This window comes from Mesitornis unicolor, unplaced genomic scaffold (assembly GCF_000695765.1).
Source record: "Mesitornis unicolor isolate BGI_N332 unplaced genomic scaffold, ASM69576v1 scaffold1187, whole genome shotgun sequence".
In the NCBI taxonomy this organism is placed as follows: domain Eukaryota; kingdom Metazoa; phylum Chordata; class Aves; order Mesitornithiformes; family Mesitornithidae; genus Mesitornis; species Mesitornis unicolor.
The window spans coordinates 38,508-53,656 of NW_010194095.1; the positions used below are offsets into that span (position 1 = coordinate 38,508).

Below are 15,149 nucleotides of genomic sequence, written 5' to 3' on the forward strand. Positions count from 1 at the left end.
ATGAACTGTGTTTGGCCATTATTTCTGTTTAGTGTAACTTTGGAGATTCCTCAACTAAACATTCACTAATCATGTAACGCAAGGGAAATAAAACCCTTTCTAACTGGCAGGCAGAAGACGGCAGGAAAGACAGAAGCGTCGTGGATGCAGTGGTTTATTTTGCTTTGCTTTCTATTCAATACAAGAAGTTTCCCGGATGAGAATGGAAAGCTTCCCAGCTTCAGCTCAAGACTTTCCCCCCTCGTTGCTGACCTTTTCCCAGTGCAATCTGTGATTGACTGCAGTCGGAAGCGGAAACAGCAGCGCCCTGGTGAGAAACGCTGCCTTGTGACCTGCATTGCGAGCCCTGCAGAAGCAATGCTGGCTCGCACCAGGCGTTTGGAAGAGCCCGACAGACAAACTCAGTAGCGTCCTGAGAAGCACGCTCGACACCACGAGCGCTAATTACTGCCAAAGTGGGCTTTTCCTTCCATGTTTTGTCTCAGTCAGCCAAATGTGTTTTATCTTTCTTTGGAAAATGTTACACGTTTTCCTAGAAAGTCAGGAAACTAATTATTTCAGTTAACAATCGCTTCTAAACTAAAGTTACACTGCCATTTCCTTGAATTGTATCCTATCATATTTAGCCTCATTTCACACCCCAACCCTCAATATTTCCAATACAATTAAACCCATTAAAAAAAGAATTCTAGGTATTAGCTACAGCACTTACACACACGTGATCTAGCTACTTAAAGCAAATTTTTTTCTCAGCTAAACTGGTGCAAGCCCAAAACCTATCACTGACTTGATTCCATTGAAACGGATTGGAGAATATAAGACAGCCAGTTGTTTGCATAATGTTTCAAACTGCTTGATACTGAACCTTCTGAAACTCAGCTGCGCTAAGTCTCATGATTACCCTAAGCAAGCAGAACTTGCTCTCTATTTGCATCCAGGCGACGCATGTGATGGTGATGGTTGAGCTCGTAAGGCAGAATGCTCTGCCGAGACATGCAAGCGCCAGTCCAAGTGTCTCAGCAGTGATGAGACAGGGTCCTCTGCCCTCTCACCCGAGCTCCTTGACCTTCAGCTCTTCCAGCTGCTCGTCAGCGCCATCCACTCCAAATCTGAGCGTGGCTTCATAATATTCCTTTCCTCCGTCCAAAGTTTCTCTTCTACTATCTTCAGTTTCAAAAACTCTGTCCCTCAGTTACAACGCATCTCACTGACACCCAAAAATCTCCTTCTGTCCTTGGCAAAGGTTAGAAGAGAGAAGGAACTGCCGTGACTCATTTGCTACCCGTTAGCCCTGTCTGGCCAAAGATGGATTAAGAAAGAACAGTTCAAGCCTCAAGCTGGGATCTGAACCCGTCATTTACTTCCACAATTAGCAATGCACAACGAGCCATTTTGCCCACTTTCATGTATATTTCGATTCCTGCATGGGAATTACACTGAGGAATCAGAAAGGAGAGGAAGCCGCTTCTGCCAGAACAGCGGCAGCGTCCCAGGCCCCATGGCAGCTCTCGCCAGCAGCTGTGAGGACACCCATAGTGTTAACTGCCTTGTGAAAAAAAGAGCTCCTCGGAAATCTGACACATGTCTGCTGCTTCCCTTGCGTTTCCCTCCTCGTTTCGTACGGATACCAGTTTGCTGTGCTAAATTTCCTCAAAGAGCTGCACAGTAAAGGTGCCTTGAAGCATTTCTTTAGAAAACAACCACTTCACCACCACACGCACAAGTCTGGCATAATAATAATCTTTCAGAACTTATTTAAGTAAGTATATTATTGGGGCAAAGCTCAAGTCCATTTATGGGCAAAACTCTTCTTGAAATAAAAACACCACTTGATTGCCAGCTGTTGGCTCCAGGCTTTGCACAGCCACCAAGCAGGGGGCAGCAGCAACACTTCGGCTGGTTTGCTCCAGATGAGGGTTACCAGCAGAATCAGCCAAACTGACCTTGCTGCTCTTGGGTCATCCCCAGTGAACAGCAGCCACAGGTAGGGAGGGGTCAGAAGTTGTCACCCTATTTGTACCAGACCTTGCATCATCAACTCCTCACAGATTAAAAGACTGCAAGTTCAGCTTCTTGTAACTACTACAGGTATAGCTAGGGAGTATTTTGCAAAGAAATGCAAAGGTGCACGACCCAGCCTCCCCAATGTGTGGCCCTAAGCCAGCTCTGGAGCAGAGGCTGCGGCTGTAGCCATCCCAGCACGACTTGAGTTTGCAAACTCTTCCAAGGAAAGGGCAGTGTGAGCTCAGACCCAACACGGCACTAACGAGGTTATCCTACAGGCACTGTGTGGAGACTCTGCTCCTCCAGTTCCTTGCACATGGGAATTTTACTAACGCTGTCTGCTGGTGAATGATGAAGCGCTTGAGAAAACAAGTATGCACTATTACTTGTCATGTCTATCAGTCGTAATTCATATCAACACAGCTTTGAATTCAAAGCCTTCCTTCAGGGATGGCTCCAAGACGCTTCAGCATTGTGAACTTCAGAAACTTTGAGTGTCTCGGACTTCTCTTCCAAAGGATATGGAATAAAATGATCTTTACAAACTTTTTTTTGTGTATTGGGACAACACAGCCAGAAAAACTGGTCAGCTTGTCATAGGAACTGCAAATGATGGGTCTGGGAATTTCTGAAGGGCATCTCTATATGCAGCTGTGTTGAGTGAGGAGATAGGGAAAGTTTAATAGCAGCCCCTTACCCAGAGGGTTCAGCTTCTTAGAATTAGTATTTACAATAAACTACACATTAATACATTTGTGGCTTCTTTTACCTACACTTTATTGCTCCTTGCTCTAGCTGCAACAATGAGCACTAATATCTTGGCATCTGAATTCAATCCAGGTTGAACACACACTATTCATCCCAAGTTATGCAGAAAAAAAAAAAAAGTGCCTTGAGAACCAATGCATACGAGAAGTTGATAATAATACCCATGGATAATTATAATAAATGGCTTGTCTGAAACACCCATAGAATAGGAACAGAAGTAAACCATAGCGATCTCTCTCCCTCTTCCACCCACCACACACCCTCGGCAGCTCTGCTCTTTTACCCGTGACCGTTAAGGATGTTTTCTGGCTCTGTGACAGCATCGTGACTCGGGTCATGAGAAGTGTCAAAGATGCATTTCCTTGAGATGGGAAAGAGCAACTGATTTTAACAGCCCACGAAGACTAAGCAAAAAGAATAAGCCCAATCAGCATATTTAAGGGTAAAGAGAAACCTTTTAAAAGATACAAATATACTTTATTTCCAACCTTAATGCTTCCATTCCTTATTACATTTTTCAGACTACCAAAAATGCACACTTGACTTAAATGCCCTACTTAGGAATAATAAACTCAAAGACAACAAGGGCAGCACCCGTTTACTGCATAATCAATCACCGATTGTACACACAGGGAATCTGATTCGGACCGCAGGCAAGAGGCACTGGCCCTGGGCTCCCTCTCAGCAGTGGATGCACCCCATAACCCCCACGGCCAGGGAGCAGAAGGAGCTCGGGCTCCAGCTCAGCAGGTCCATCAGATAAAATGACTGTTCCCACCCGCTTCTGTCCCATTCCTTTCCCTCGCTGGTTACTGACACAGAGCTTCACGTGCTTTCACCTTCCTTCACGCCACGCCTTCCTTGTCAGACAACACCTTCTATCAACCTCCTTCAGCCGATATGGTCTCTTGAAAAACCCTAGATTCTACTTTCTCACCTTCTGATCAAACCTAGGACAGGCTCGTATCAGGTGAGCAAAGCTCCTTTCTGTCATTTCGCTGATGGCAGCTCCCTCCAGCCACTTAGATCCCTTGACCTACCAATACACTTGGGGACCACGCTGTCCCCTGTGCCAGACATCTCTCCTCTTGACCTAACTCAGCCTTTCCCCTTTTGTGCTTTGGACACAAGCACCATTCAGAAAACCTTTCCTGCATCACTTCTTCAGTGACCAGCTCTCTTCAGAGGGCTTGTTATTCTAAAGCTCAATCTTATGCTGATCACACTCATTTCTCCTTAAAGCACTGTTCAGCTGTATACAAGTGTATCTTGTCCTCTGCACAGACACATGAAGCACCCGGAGAAGCCATAAAGCCTCGTCCTTTCCTGTGCATCACTAGTACTGCTATTTATCAATTTCCAGTTGGCAAGAACTGCAAAAACTATCAAAAGTGATGAATATTCTGCAGGTTGTCTTTATTACTCACGATGTACGAGAAGGAAATATGCTAGACTGTCTTTTAAATACCTGGTTGACTGGTGAGGTTTGCAGATGGAAAAACATCGGTTTACTGTAAATTAAGAGGAAGTAATTGAGGAAACAATTGAAATAACAATAGAATCCCAAAATGTCATTTTATTGAGTCGTTTTCAGAGAAGCACAAATCCAGCTACCACTTCTCCTCAGCCTCCCTCACTACATGCCTCTGACACATCAACACTTGACCCTATGGTCGATGTTACCAAGACTGGAATCATCCATCTTGACAGGAAAACTTCAGTGGGACGCTCACATCTGTGGTAATCCAACCCCTCTCTGCCTCCACCTTCCTTTCACCTCGCGATCCATCTTTGACATCGTGCTCTCCTGTGTACTACCTATTACTTCCCCTCCGCCTGTCGACCCACGGTCTTTCGGAAACCGTTTGCTTTGACCACTGCTACGGCGTTTGCTGTGCTAAATCACTCAGTCGTATCTTTTTACGCTTCAAATCTCAAGAATTGCAATTCCCTTCTGATGTCAGTCTCCTTCAATTTTCAATTTATCTGGAATACTTGCAACTTCCTTTTCAAATAGAAAGGCAAGTGTACATTTGCCCCAGTCTCAGATCTACGGTGTTTACAAAACCACACTTCTAAAACGCTTCGTGCAGACACAAACTTCCCTTGTGACAGAATTTATCAGTCTATTTCCCTACTTATCTGAAGGGAATGGATCTTTTCCTTCCACTTCAGAAACTATCCAAAATATACCACCCACTTCTTTCACTCCACTGATCCTCCATCCATTTGAAAAAAAAAAATATAAAGAAAAAAAAAGAAAAAAGCGAAAAGCGCAGCTCATTTACAACCAGTAAGCTCCTGGCCAGTACCCAAACCGGTGCTCATGGTCAGCTGTTCATACCTTGTCTCCCCTGCTCTACGGGTGCAATCTGGGGGTTGCCACAACCACCGGGGGGCTCCTGCATGTGCTTCCACAGCCAAGGGGCTCCACAGAACCCTGGGACATTTCCAGAAGGATGTAATGGTCTCTGAAAGTTGTTAGCAGAAAATTCCCACCTGGTAATTATTTTTTCCCCCCCCTCAGTTGCCTTAAAAATGTAAAGAGAAACTTTAAATCAGTGTGAAATCAAGAGAATCACGATATATTTTAGCCAGGCTGTTGCCCAGTGGATGTGGAGGGTTTATGCCAGCGACTGCAACGTCAATTCTTCCTGCATTAATGAAAAAGGCCTGTTCTTATTACACTACTTTTAAGTGCTTTACACCTATTCTTAAACACCAGAAGCACCTTTAAGATTTGGTCAGGAGCCGCAGGTATGAAAAAAGCGACGCAGAATCGACACGCAAACTCTCCCAAATTAAATAATCGCTCCGAAAAGCGCCCTGGGAGCAGCGAACGGCACCAGCGCCGCCACATCTCCACAGCGCGGCCCCCGAGGAGCAGAGGGCGGGAAGGCGGGAAGGCGGCGCGGCCCCCGGTGCCCCCCCACCCAAGGGCCTGTCCCGCCGGAGGCGGCGGCATGGCCAGGAGGAGGGCGCCCCCTGCCGTCAGGCGGCGCTCAGCAGCGGCAGCGCCTGTCACCGGCACCCGCGGCAAAGGGATGATGTGGGGAAAAAATAAAGGGTTTGTGGGCAAATCCAGCCGTCGAGACGAAGCTGGAAAAGAAATTACTTGAAAGCGCGTTTGAATAAATAAATTAAAAACCAGCCAAATGTGATGCTGTGGAAGAGAGCGACGATTAAACAAATGGGAACATTCAAAGTACATTTAAAAAATTGGGCCTATTCTGCAGTTGCTTTCTTGTTTCTATACATTTTTCTATACATTTATAAAATCTATTTTCTGTCGAGAGAAGCTACGATTTACTGACAGAAAACTGAAAGCTTAATAGAGTCTTTTCAAACTGTTTTCGAATCACCTTTACAGCGCCAGCTCTGGAGTTAAACTCTGGCGAGGAACTGCCCTCCAGTGCTTTAAGTTATTATACAGTTAATTTTCTTTGAAACTATTTTTGTCTGCCTCCCTCTAAATAGGTGGTTTCCTAAGTGAGTGTTACTTAAAGGAAACCAATCTGTTTTTCAGGAAGGGCTGATGATGTCAGTCCTTTCAACTCTGCTTTCCCATACGAATTCTTCTAGTAGAAAGAGTTTCACTCTGGGAAATAGTGAAAAGTAACGTGAAAATATTTAAAGCATCTCAGACTGCATGTTTATCAAACTTCTAGCTTTATGCTTGAATTTTAATCGTGTTGTGATTGTAACAACTGAAGGAAAAGCAAGAGAAATCCTTTTTGATTTTTGAGACAGAAAAAGATTTTGCAAAGAAAAATGTGCTAAACCAAAATATTTATAAAGAGTTAAGTCTGAATGCAACATATACAGAGCAACATGTTTTTTGGTAATTCTAAAATTACATACTCCATTTCAGTATAGGTTTTAAATGTGAAACAACCACTGTGTATCATGAATGGTCTACTGGCAAAAATACACCATTTAAATAAATACTTCAATCTCTAACAAAACGACAAGATAAATTCAGAAACTACCATATTATTATTGAATGTTTTTAGTAGGTGTGGATGTAGCTATAGGTCCAATGTGTGCCTAACTTACTCTATTACTGTTTGTTCTGATACTGGAAATTCCTGCAGTCAACAACAGAAAAAAACCTCCAAGTAGAGCTAGAGAGACTTCAACGTACTGATGGTGCAAGAAGTAACGACAATAACATACTGTGAATTTTAATTTGCAGAATAAAAATAGTAAGAGTTATGTAGAATGTTCAGTCTTCAAAGTAAAGCTCTACATTTTCACAGCTAAATGCTCCTTGCTATTCACATGTAGGCATCCTGAAGACAACTGGGGATACATTTGTACAATCCAGGACATAGTTCTGCTTTAACTCCTCACCCGTAAATCCACACAGCGTACCTGTGAGACAGGTGAGTACCACAAACCCCATTTTATACAAGTAAAAAGGTCACATAAGGCCATATTCCACCCTAATGTTCAGCCCCACAACCAACTGATGTCGTAACAGCCTTATAATAGTAAAAGCCCATAAAAGGATCCCAACCCAACTCAGATATTACTGAAAAAGCGCTCTGGCAATCTGATGGAATGACAAAAATATAACCTCACTGGATTAACAGACAGAATAACCCAAACAAATCTGTGTTACCTATCAAAGGTGCAAAGGAAATCTCTCTTTATCATCCTCTATTTAACAGTTTACTTCATTCTGCTAAAGAGAACAAAGCCAAGCTATGATTCATTTGGAAACAAAATCATCCCCACCCCAGTGAAGGCTTACACTGTGTGGGTAAACAGCTCGTAGGGTACTCCGAACAAATGTAAATAGATTGCCTTGCTACCATACACACAGCAAACAGCTTCATTTTGAAACTGGGAGTTACAAAACAAGTGAGAAAAATATTACAAAGCTTGAACTCGGAAAATATTTACAAGAACAAAAGCTAATCACAAGTTAACATCAATAGGTTACAATTGCTAATCAAAAAGAAGATAACAAGCAACTGCTTTGCTCACACAAGTCCGGTCTTTTGACCTAAGGCTGTAGCAACGCCATTGTAAGGAGAAAGAAATATTAGCAGATAATAGTAACATCAGTTTTTTCTAATTTAGGGCTCAGCAAAACTTTTCTAGATTGCAAAAGACAGGAAAGGAAAATCATGATGACACGACTCCACACGAAAAAATCCTCCAGAAATAAAATCAGTTCACCACAATCTTCTCTGAATCTGTTGCTTAATGAACAATTTGTCCAATCTCTGGGCTGATTTCCATTATAATCAGCTACATTTGGAGGGATGATTTAGCAAAGTAAACAGTTACTCTTCTTGAAGAAAACCACCAACTTCAAGTAAAGCCACACAAGGGGAACACAGACATTATTCTTGCTACACAGCAGAAAGCTGAGAGACAAAATGAGCTGAATACAAGTTACCAAGGGTCACAGAGTGAGTTAAAAAGTGAAGTGCAGAATTAAACCCAGAACCTCTCTCTTCTCCCAGGTCCTCCCATAACTCCTCCAAACAACAGTAATTTAACATTATAATACGACCAGGAGCTGTTACAATCTCAGCAAACACATCTTAGCTCACAAATTCAAATAATCGCTGGTCTCTGGCTAATTGCACACAAAACCCCTCCACTGAAGTTCACTGTGAACTTCAGGGGTTTTTCCCAAGCTGATGATAAATGGCTTTTTATAAAAGGTACATAATACGGCTCAACATCCTGCCTGCCTTCAGCCACGTAAACTGAAAGATTACTGAAACGAAAAAGCAGCAATGATATTACTAAAAACACTATATTATGAAATTATTCTTTTATAAAATGGGTTATTTAAAACCAAACTTTTTTTAAGTTTCGAAATTTTTTTAGAGACAACTCCGCTATCTCCTCCCACAAGTTTCTCATGCAAAATTTTCATATGAAGGTTTGCAAGTTACCAACACGCAGTCTTCGTCTGTGTGGCCCTTCTACACTGTAAGAGAGTCCATGAAGTTCTCTGGAAAAAGACATTACCTTCCTGCTCTAATTCTCAGCACCTATGTGCAGCCTTCAAATGGAGCTAACTCTTTAAACAGAGCTAATTTTCAAGCAATGGTGACTGCAGAGAGACCTTGAAAAAATCTGATTTATTTATTATATTTCAAGACAAATGGTTGAAAACTGAAGCCTTGGAATGCTTGAGACACTCCTGGAAATGCTGCTCCCTTTCAGTAACTCGTCCACACGTGACTTTCTCCTACCTAGAGGATCTGTCCACCACTGAGGATCCTACAGCAAATTAAACTGCTTTTTCTTCTTAAAAAAAACCTGTCAAAACTTCACGTGTACCTAAGAGCACTGTAAAGGTGACAACTTACTGCCACTTCCCTTGACAGAAACCAGAATTGTTGGATGAAAGTGCCCAAATTGAGACTTGCTTCCTCTCCCCTACGTGATGTGTCAAGGGCTACAAGAGATCGGATGTGCCATAGTAAACCCTCGCAGCACTCCCCACCCGTTTCAAGCCTGACACACGCTGAGAGACAGTGAAATGGTCGATACACAAACGTCTCCAAGGTGCAGGAAACTACAGATCACATTTTGGGAGCCTTCCAGTGGCTCTGGGCAGAAGAGCACGGCTCCAGATCTGCTACGCAGAAAACTTGGTTTAGGAAAGTCCAAAGGAAGGTGAAAGGACAGAGGCTTCTTCTGAGACAACTCTGGTTCCCTTAATAATCCATGAGTCATAAGTTCCTTGGACTCAGAAACCCCACAAAGGGTCTCTCTACAGCAGCAAGGATGTTGATGACGACAGGACACAGCTGGGCCTTCACAAGCACTGCCAATCCTACTCATCGCTCAGGAACAGGGACTGCTCCTTCCCACTTTTAACACTCTCAGACCAGAAAAGGGTAGCGGCCCATATCAAACTGCTATTTAAACTCACACTTCAATGGAAGCTGTGACTTACTCTTAATAGAAAGGAGGGGTAAGGATGCTGCAAATTCTGGATCCGCACCGAGTAGCCTCTAGTACAGACTTCATGAAAGAGAAGGGCAAAAAGGACAGCAAAGACAAAACTGAAGAAGGGATGACAATGATGGTTTTTGAACCTTTTTAAAAGGCTCTCCTTCACACCCTTTTAGTTTCTCCAAAGCACGTCCACCAAAGGAGTAGGATGCACAGATCAATTCTTCCAGATGTTTTTTCCTTAACACACTATTTGTCACATTGCTCTCACACACAAAATCTATGCCATCAACTTCCCATTGCCTTGTGTCCACATTTCTCCCCAAACAGTATTTATTGTGGATATCCAGATGTGCTGGATCATGATCATCAAGGCCCATGAGCAACGAGAATTTTAGGAAACTGCATGTAAACGTAGACCAAATTACTGACCTTGTGCTAGATGGAAACAAAACTTAAAGACCCCAAAACTTTCCATTTAGAGTGGAAATTATTAACATATCCATGATAGCAGAGTTTGCTTAAGCAAGCTGCAAAATTAGAACCATCTTTCTGAGGTATTTACACCTTGGCTCATTCCTATAATATCTGCATATGTTACATGCTTTTTCACAATACCTGCAGCACCATATTTTACGAAACTCATTTTTTCAGGGCACAAACTACATGGGTGAGTAGAATGAACCAAATCAATGTTTCTGTTGCTCATGGTTGTTAGCAAACGCTACTGAAACGTGAAGCTGGAAGACTATGAATATCTTCAGGGCAGCATCTCCAAAGGTATTGAGGAACCAAACCTTTTTGAGGCAGGCAGCTACACAGCAGGTACTCAAACATCCTAGAGGACGTGGGCACTACTGACTCAAGGGGAATGGCTTCTTGACAATGTAAATGGGAGGAAATAAGAAAAAACGTGATTTACCATGGAGCGGTGAGCCAGACGGGCTGCTTGACAGGCCTGGAACAGGGCTACAGCGTCCTCCCTGCTTGGACGTCAGCTCTTGCTCAATCTCTTCCAGCCCTGCGCTCTTCTGGAAGCGGCTCATGCGATTGACCACACGGGGCGACATGTGTGTGCGCACGCAGGGCTGCCCGCCGTAGGGGTTGATGGGAAACACGTGGGAAGTGCCTCGCAGCGTGCTGACCACAACCCAGCGGCAGTCGTGGCTGAAGGAGATGTCCTGGACCTGGAAAACACAGGAGTGAAACGGGAACGCAGTCACCAACGTTCACACCTCTAAAAGGAAATGCACTGTCATGTTTTAAACACAGCTCTTAATTGAATTTTTTGCAATAACTTCAATTTCTGCACATATACCAATGAACTTAGTATTCAGGCTATTAGAAATATAAGCTGCAGTATATACCCAGTCCCAAATTATGTGTACTTCTCAAAATATTCTGAGATTTTTCTTTTCAACCAGCCTGAGCTTATGAAAACAAACCATGCTGCAAAGTACCAAAGAAAGCCACAGGAGCTTGGTGTAATTTTCAAATAGAATTTAGTTCTATAACGAGTTGGGGAATAATTTCAATTACATGTTTTGTTATTTGCTTGTTTACTTTAATTTTCAGAGATTACCCAAAAAGGGGAAAAGGGAGGGATGGGAACAAGAGAGAGATCTCAACACTGGGTCTGATTTTGACAAATACTGGCACTCAAAACTGTATTTTAAGTCAAGAGAAACACCACGTCCTCATATCACATAACTTAACAAACCAGAAATCAGTGGCCAGTATTTTCAAAATACGCCCAGAACTGTCTCTGATCCTGCTACTGGCAGTTCATCCCTCAGGAGAATTACCACATATCCAGGTATCCTATGCCTTTTTTTGGTTTTAAAAATTTGTCAAGAAGAAACGGAACAACTTTGGCCATTTCTCTATATAAAACCACTCAGTTTTACAGACAACAATCCTTATTAATCAGCTATTAAAGTCCTAGGAAAGACCTCAGTTAGGTTTCTTCTTACGCATACAAATACTTCACTACCACTTAAGAAACACAAGTTTTATTTTAGCTTAAAACGGTCAGTTTTGAAGCAAATAAAAAAGCAGAGTTAAATATTTTCTACTATATTTACTCCTTGCACAGATCTCAGATATGAAGTCCAGAAGGATTTCATTCTCTTTTAAGTGTGCTTTACACAACACTTTGATGGAAAGCAAATTCCTGTTCCTGAAGGAATGCTTTAAAAGCGAGATTAAAGTTTGTTTCCAACCCTGTACTGGCAGACAACTCAAGAAAACAAGTAGTCTAGGTTAAAATGATTTATCATAGGAAAAAAAAGTCCTAAAACAGATCTTCCAAAAATGTTTTTAAAGGTAAAAGCTGACTAAAAAGAACCACGTATGCAAGTGGGATTTAACACAGCAAACAAAGATACAGACAAAGGATTAGTTTTCATTATATTATTAAACAGTATAAACTAAATAAAATTCTTTCAGATTTCACTGAAGCCAGTTTTACAATACATGAGGTACTCAAATTGGAGTAAACACTGATAAAATCTTGACAAATATTCCAGAAATGCACTCCAGCTATTCCAGACAAAAGCAGCGAGTATTCATCAAAGCGCAAGTTGCCCACTGAGCCCCGAAGCCTTTGAGATAAAGAAAGGATTTGTGTCTTGTGACAAGACATTTGGCTGACAGACTGTCACCACACAAAATGCTCCATCAACATTATGTAGATAAACCAAAAAACAGCGCCACACACCTGCTCTTTCCAGTGAGGGGACATACCCAAATGATCTGCTACCGATACAGCTGAATGAGCTCCCCAAAACCTGACGGCTTTAGCACTTGCAGTGATTCTGGTGCTACTGACACAAAGTCCCAGCACTTTGAGCTCCCCGTTTGCCTACAAAGTGTTTCACCTTAATAGATTGCTCAAAAGGGATTAGAGACCCCACAGGGATTAACAAGAGTCAAAGAAAGAAATCCCAAAGCCGTGGAGTCAGTGAAAATCTATGGCACCAGGAGTATTTAAATACTTGCTGGTTATAGAGGCAATTTCTACCGGTCAAAACAGAATGTAAGAACCTTATATAAATTGCCGTTCGCAGGAAGATCACTAACAACACAATCATTGCGCTTGTTGAAATGTATTTCCAATTCTCTCAAAGGCCCGGTTTCCTAATTTCTAGTATCATGAAGAATGGCCACGTCTGTTGTTAGATGCTGACCCCTCTGAACACATCACTGTTCACCAAACATTCGGCATTCATTTTAGATCCAGTTTTAAATTCCCTTCCTGATCTGTAAACCCATCCATCTGTCCCAGCCTCAAGAGAGCAGCTTTTCCCTTCCTTCCCCATGCCTCCATCACAACCTATTTCTGTCTCTCTCTGTAGCTTCATGCTCTGTGCATAAGTGGTCTCCTCTGCACCCACAGCTTTTAGGAAGGGACTTTATAGATCTCCCTGCAAACTGATGCCTTCGAGTCATATTTACAGGATGGGCTCCGGCCGCCTGTGCCTCTGCCATCTCTTCCCTCCTGCACTTCAGCTGATTTCACAGCCAAACTCTTGAATTATTTGGTAGAGGACATTTCTATGAGATGACAGAAAAAAACCAGTCCTCTCTCGCTGTACTGCAACACGGCAATGTATATGTTTATTATATATATTAATATGTAATTAACACTATATCAATACTCAATTTTATATTAATACTATATTAATACTCCATTTTATATTACTATTCTATTAATACTATATTAATACTCACTTTTCAGTATGCATGCTTAGGATTATGTAGTTTTAAAGTTACATGCAACAGCCCTGGCACATGACAAGAGACTGGGAAGCAATCGCTACCGGGTGTTTTTTCTTAATATGCAAACGTTACACAAAAAAACCAAACCACCTATTCCTGCTCTTCAGGAAGAAAGTCTGGAACAGCGTAATCCAAAACACTCCCTTTAAAATAACGGCCACAATCACTGCTGCAGTTGCAGAGTGGGTATCGTGGTCATGACTACTTAAAATATGGCTGAACCACAGAGGCAGAGAACAAACAGGTTTTTAAGACTCAGTAATAACAAGGAAAAAAAAAAAGTGTTGACAGATGAGTGTGAAATGAATTGAGATTTATGGGAATACAGCTATGAAAGCCTGCTCGGCAGTGACAAGAAGTATTTTGGAAGCTACCGTTCCACAGGCAGCAATCCTACCCTGCTCCGACCAGTCCCAAAAACGGCCTCGATGGTCTGTCACAGACCAGCGCTGAGCAGCAGAACCACTGACAGGTCACGGAGGCAACTCAGAGAATATTTCCAGCTTCATACAAGGGCATGAAATAAATACGTTCGCATCAAAACAGCACAAATCCAATGCACAATGCACAATGCGCAATGCAAAGGGGTCCAGAACTTCCCAGCAGCGCTGGGATAAAGCCGTGGACCAAGCTGGAAGGAAAACGCTCACTGCAGCAGTCTCAGAAATGACTTCGAAAATCAGCTGTGTGTGTTCATGAAGAAAAGTATATATAAATGATCACATCAGACTTGCTGCTCTCCGCACACTGTTACTGTACATTACACAGAGTTCTTGACTGCTTCGAGTATAAACAAACTGCACAGTGGCCCATTAGTGGTTTTCAAGTTTATGCTAAGCGTTGCAATTTATTGCTGTCCTTTAGGCTAATGTACTACTATTTCATGTATTTATAATATATTTCTGGGTTTGTTGTTAATTATGATGTAATGTTTAGATACCAAAGATCAATCAAGACCCCGTAGTGTTTACAGATATATGTTAATGAAGTACACTAGATCTCTCCTGATGCAAAGTTTATTCTATAGCTCAAGGTCAACATCAGATTTAATACTCATGGCTGTATCTCAGAATTTTATCTATCCTTTTCTGTCTGGGCCAGAAAAGGCAATTATAGACATAAGATTTTGTTTAACTTCAGAACCTTTAAGATATCTTAAATTTCAATCCTAAATACTTTTGTGGGAACATCAGTGCTTTCTCCTAGCTTTATTTCCCTTTCTTCCTCCTAGTTTGTGAGCAGTTTGGTTACTTTAGCTTCAAGCTGCATTTCCCGCACATCCAAAATTCTCAGTGAAATCTCTGGACACTTCAAGGTCCTCATCCGAGAGCCAAGGCCCTTTCTGTCCCAAAGGGACGCACTGAAGGCAACCACAGAGCATTCCAGGGGTAACAGCACGGACCCTCCAATTCACCCACAGCCAAACCAGGTGTTCTGGTGCTCCGGTTGTACAGGAGGTCTGCCGAAATTCTGTCCGTATTTTACAGACCATTCCGCTTGCTCCACGAATCCTCCTCAGTACTTGTCAAACCCAGGAGCAGTTCTGGATGACCCTGCACCTCTTACGCTGCTGTCTACTACGGGTTCCTCTGCAGAATCTCTGTCACTTCTTCTCAGTCTTACGCTATCTTCTCCCGCTCTCCTTCATCTTCTCTTCTCCTCTGTTT

The 15,149-nt window shown here is 42.5% G+C and overlaps 1 protein-coding gene across 1 annotated transcript in view; it reads right to left on the bottom strand.

Annotated features, from left to right (window-relative positions):
- The window catches only part of LOC104543126 (breast carcinoma-amplified sequence 3), a gene marked incomplete at both ends in the record, with an annotated part of 57,667 nt that overhangs the window by 35,734 nt on the left and 6,784 nt on the right, over positions 1 to 15,149 (bottom strand). Inside the window, one exon of the mRNA XM_010187662.1 lies at positions 10,625 to 10,889. Coding sequence (XP_010185964.1) covers positions 10,625 to 10,889 — 265 coding nt within the window. The remainder of the gene's footprint in view (positions 1 to 10,624; positions 10,890 to 15,149) is intronic.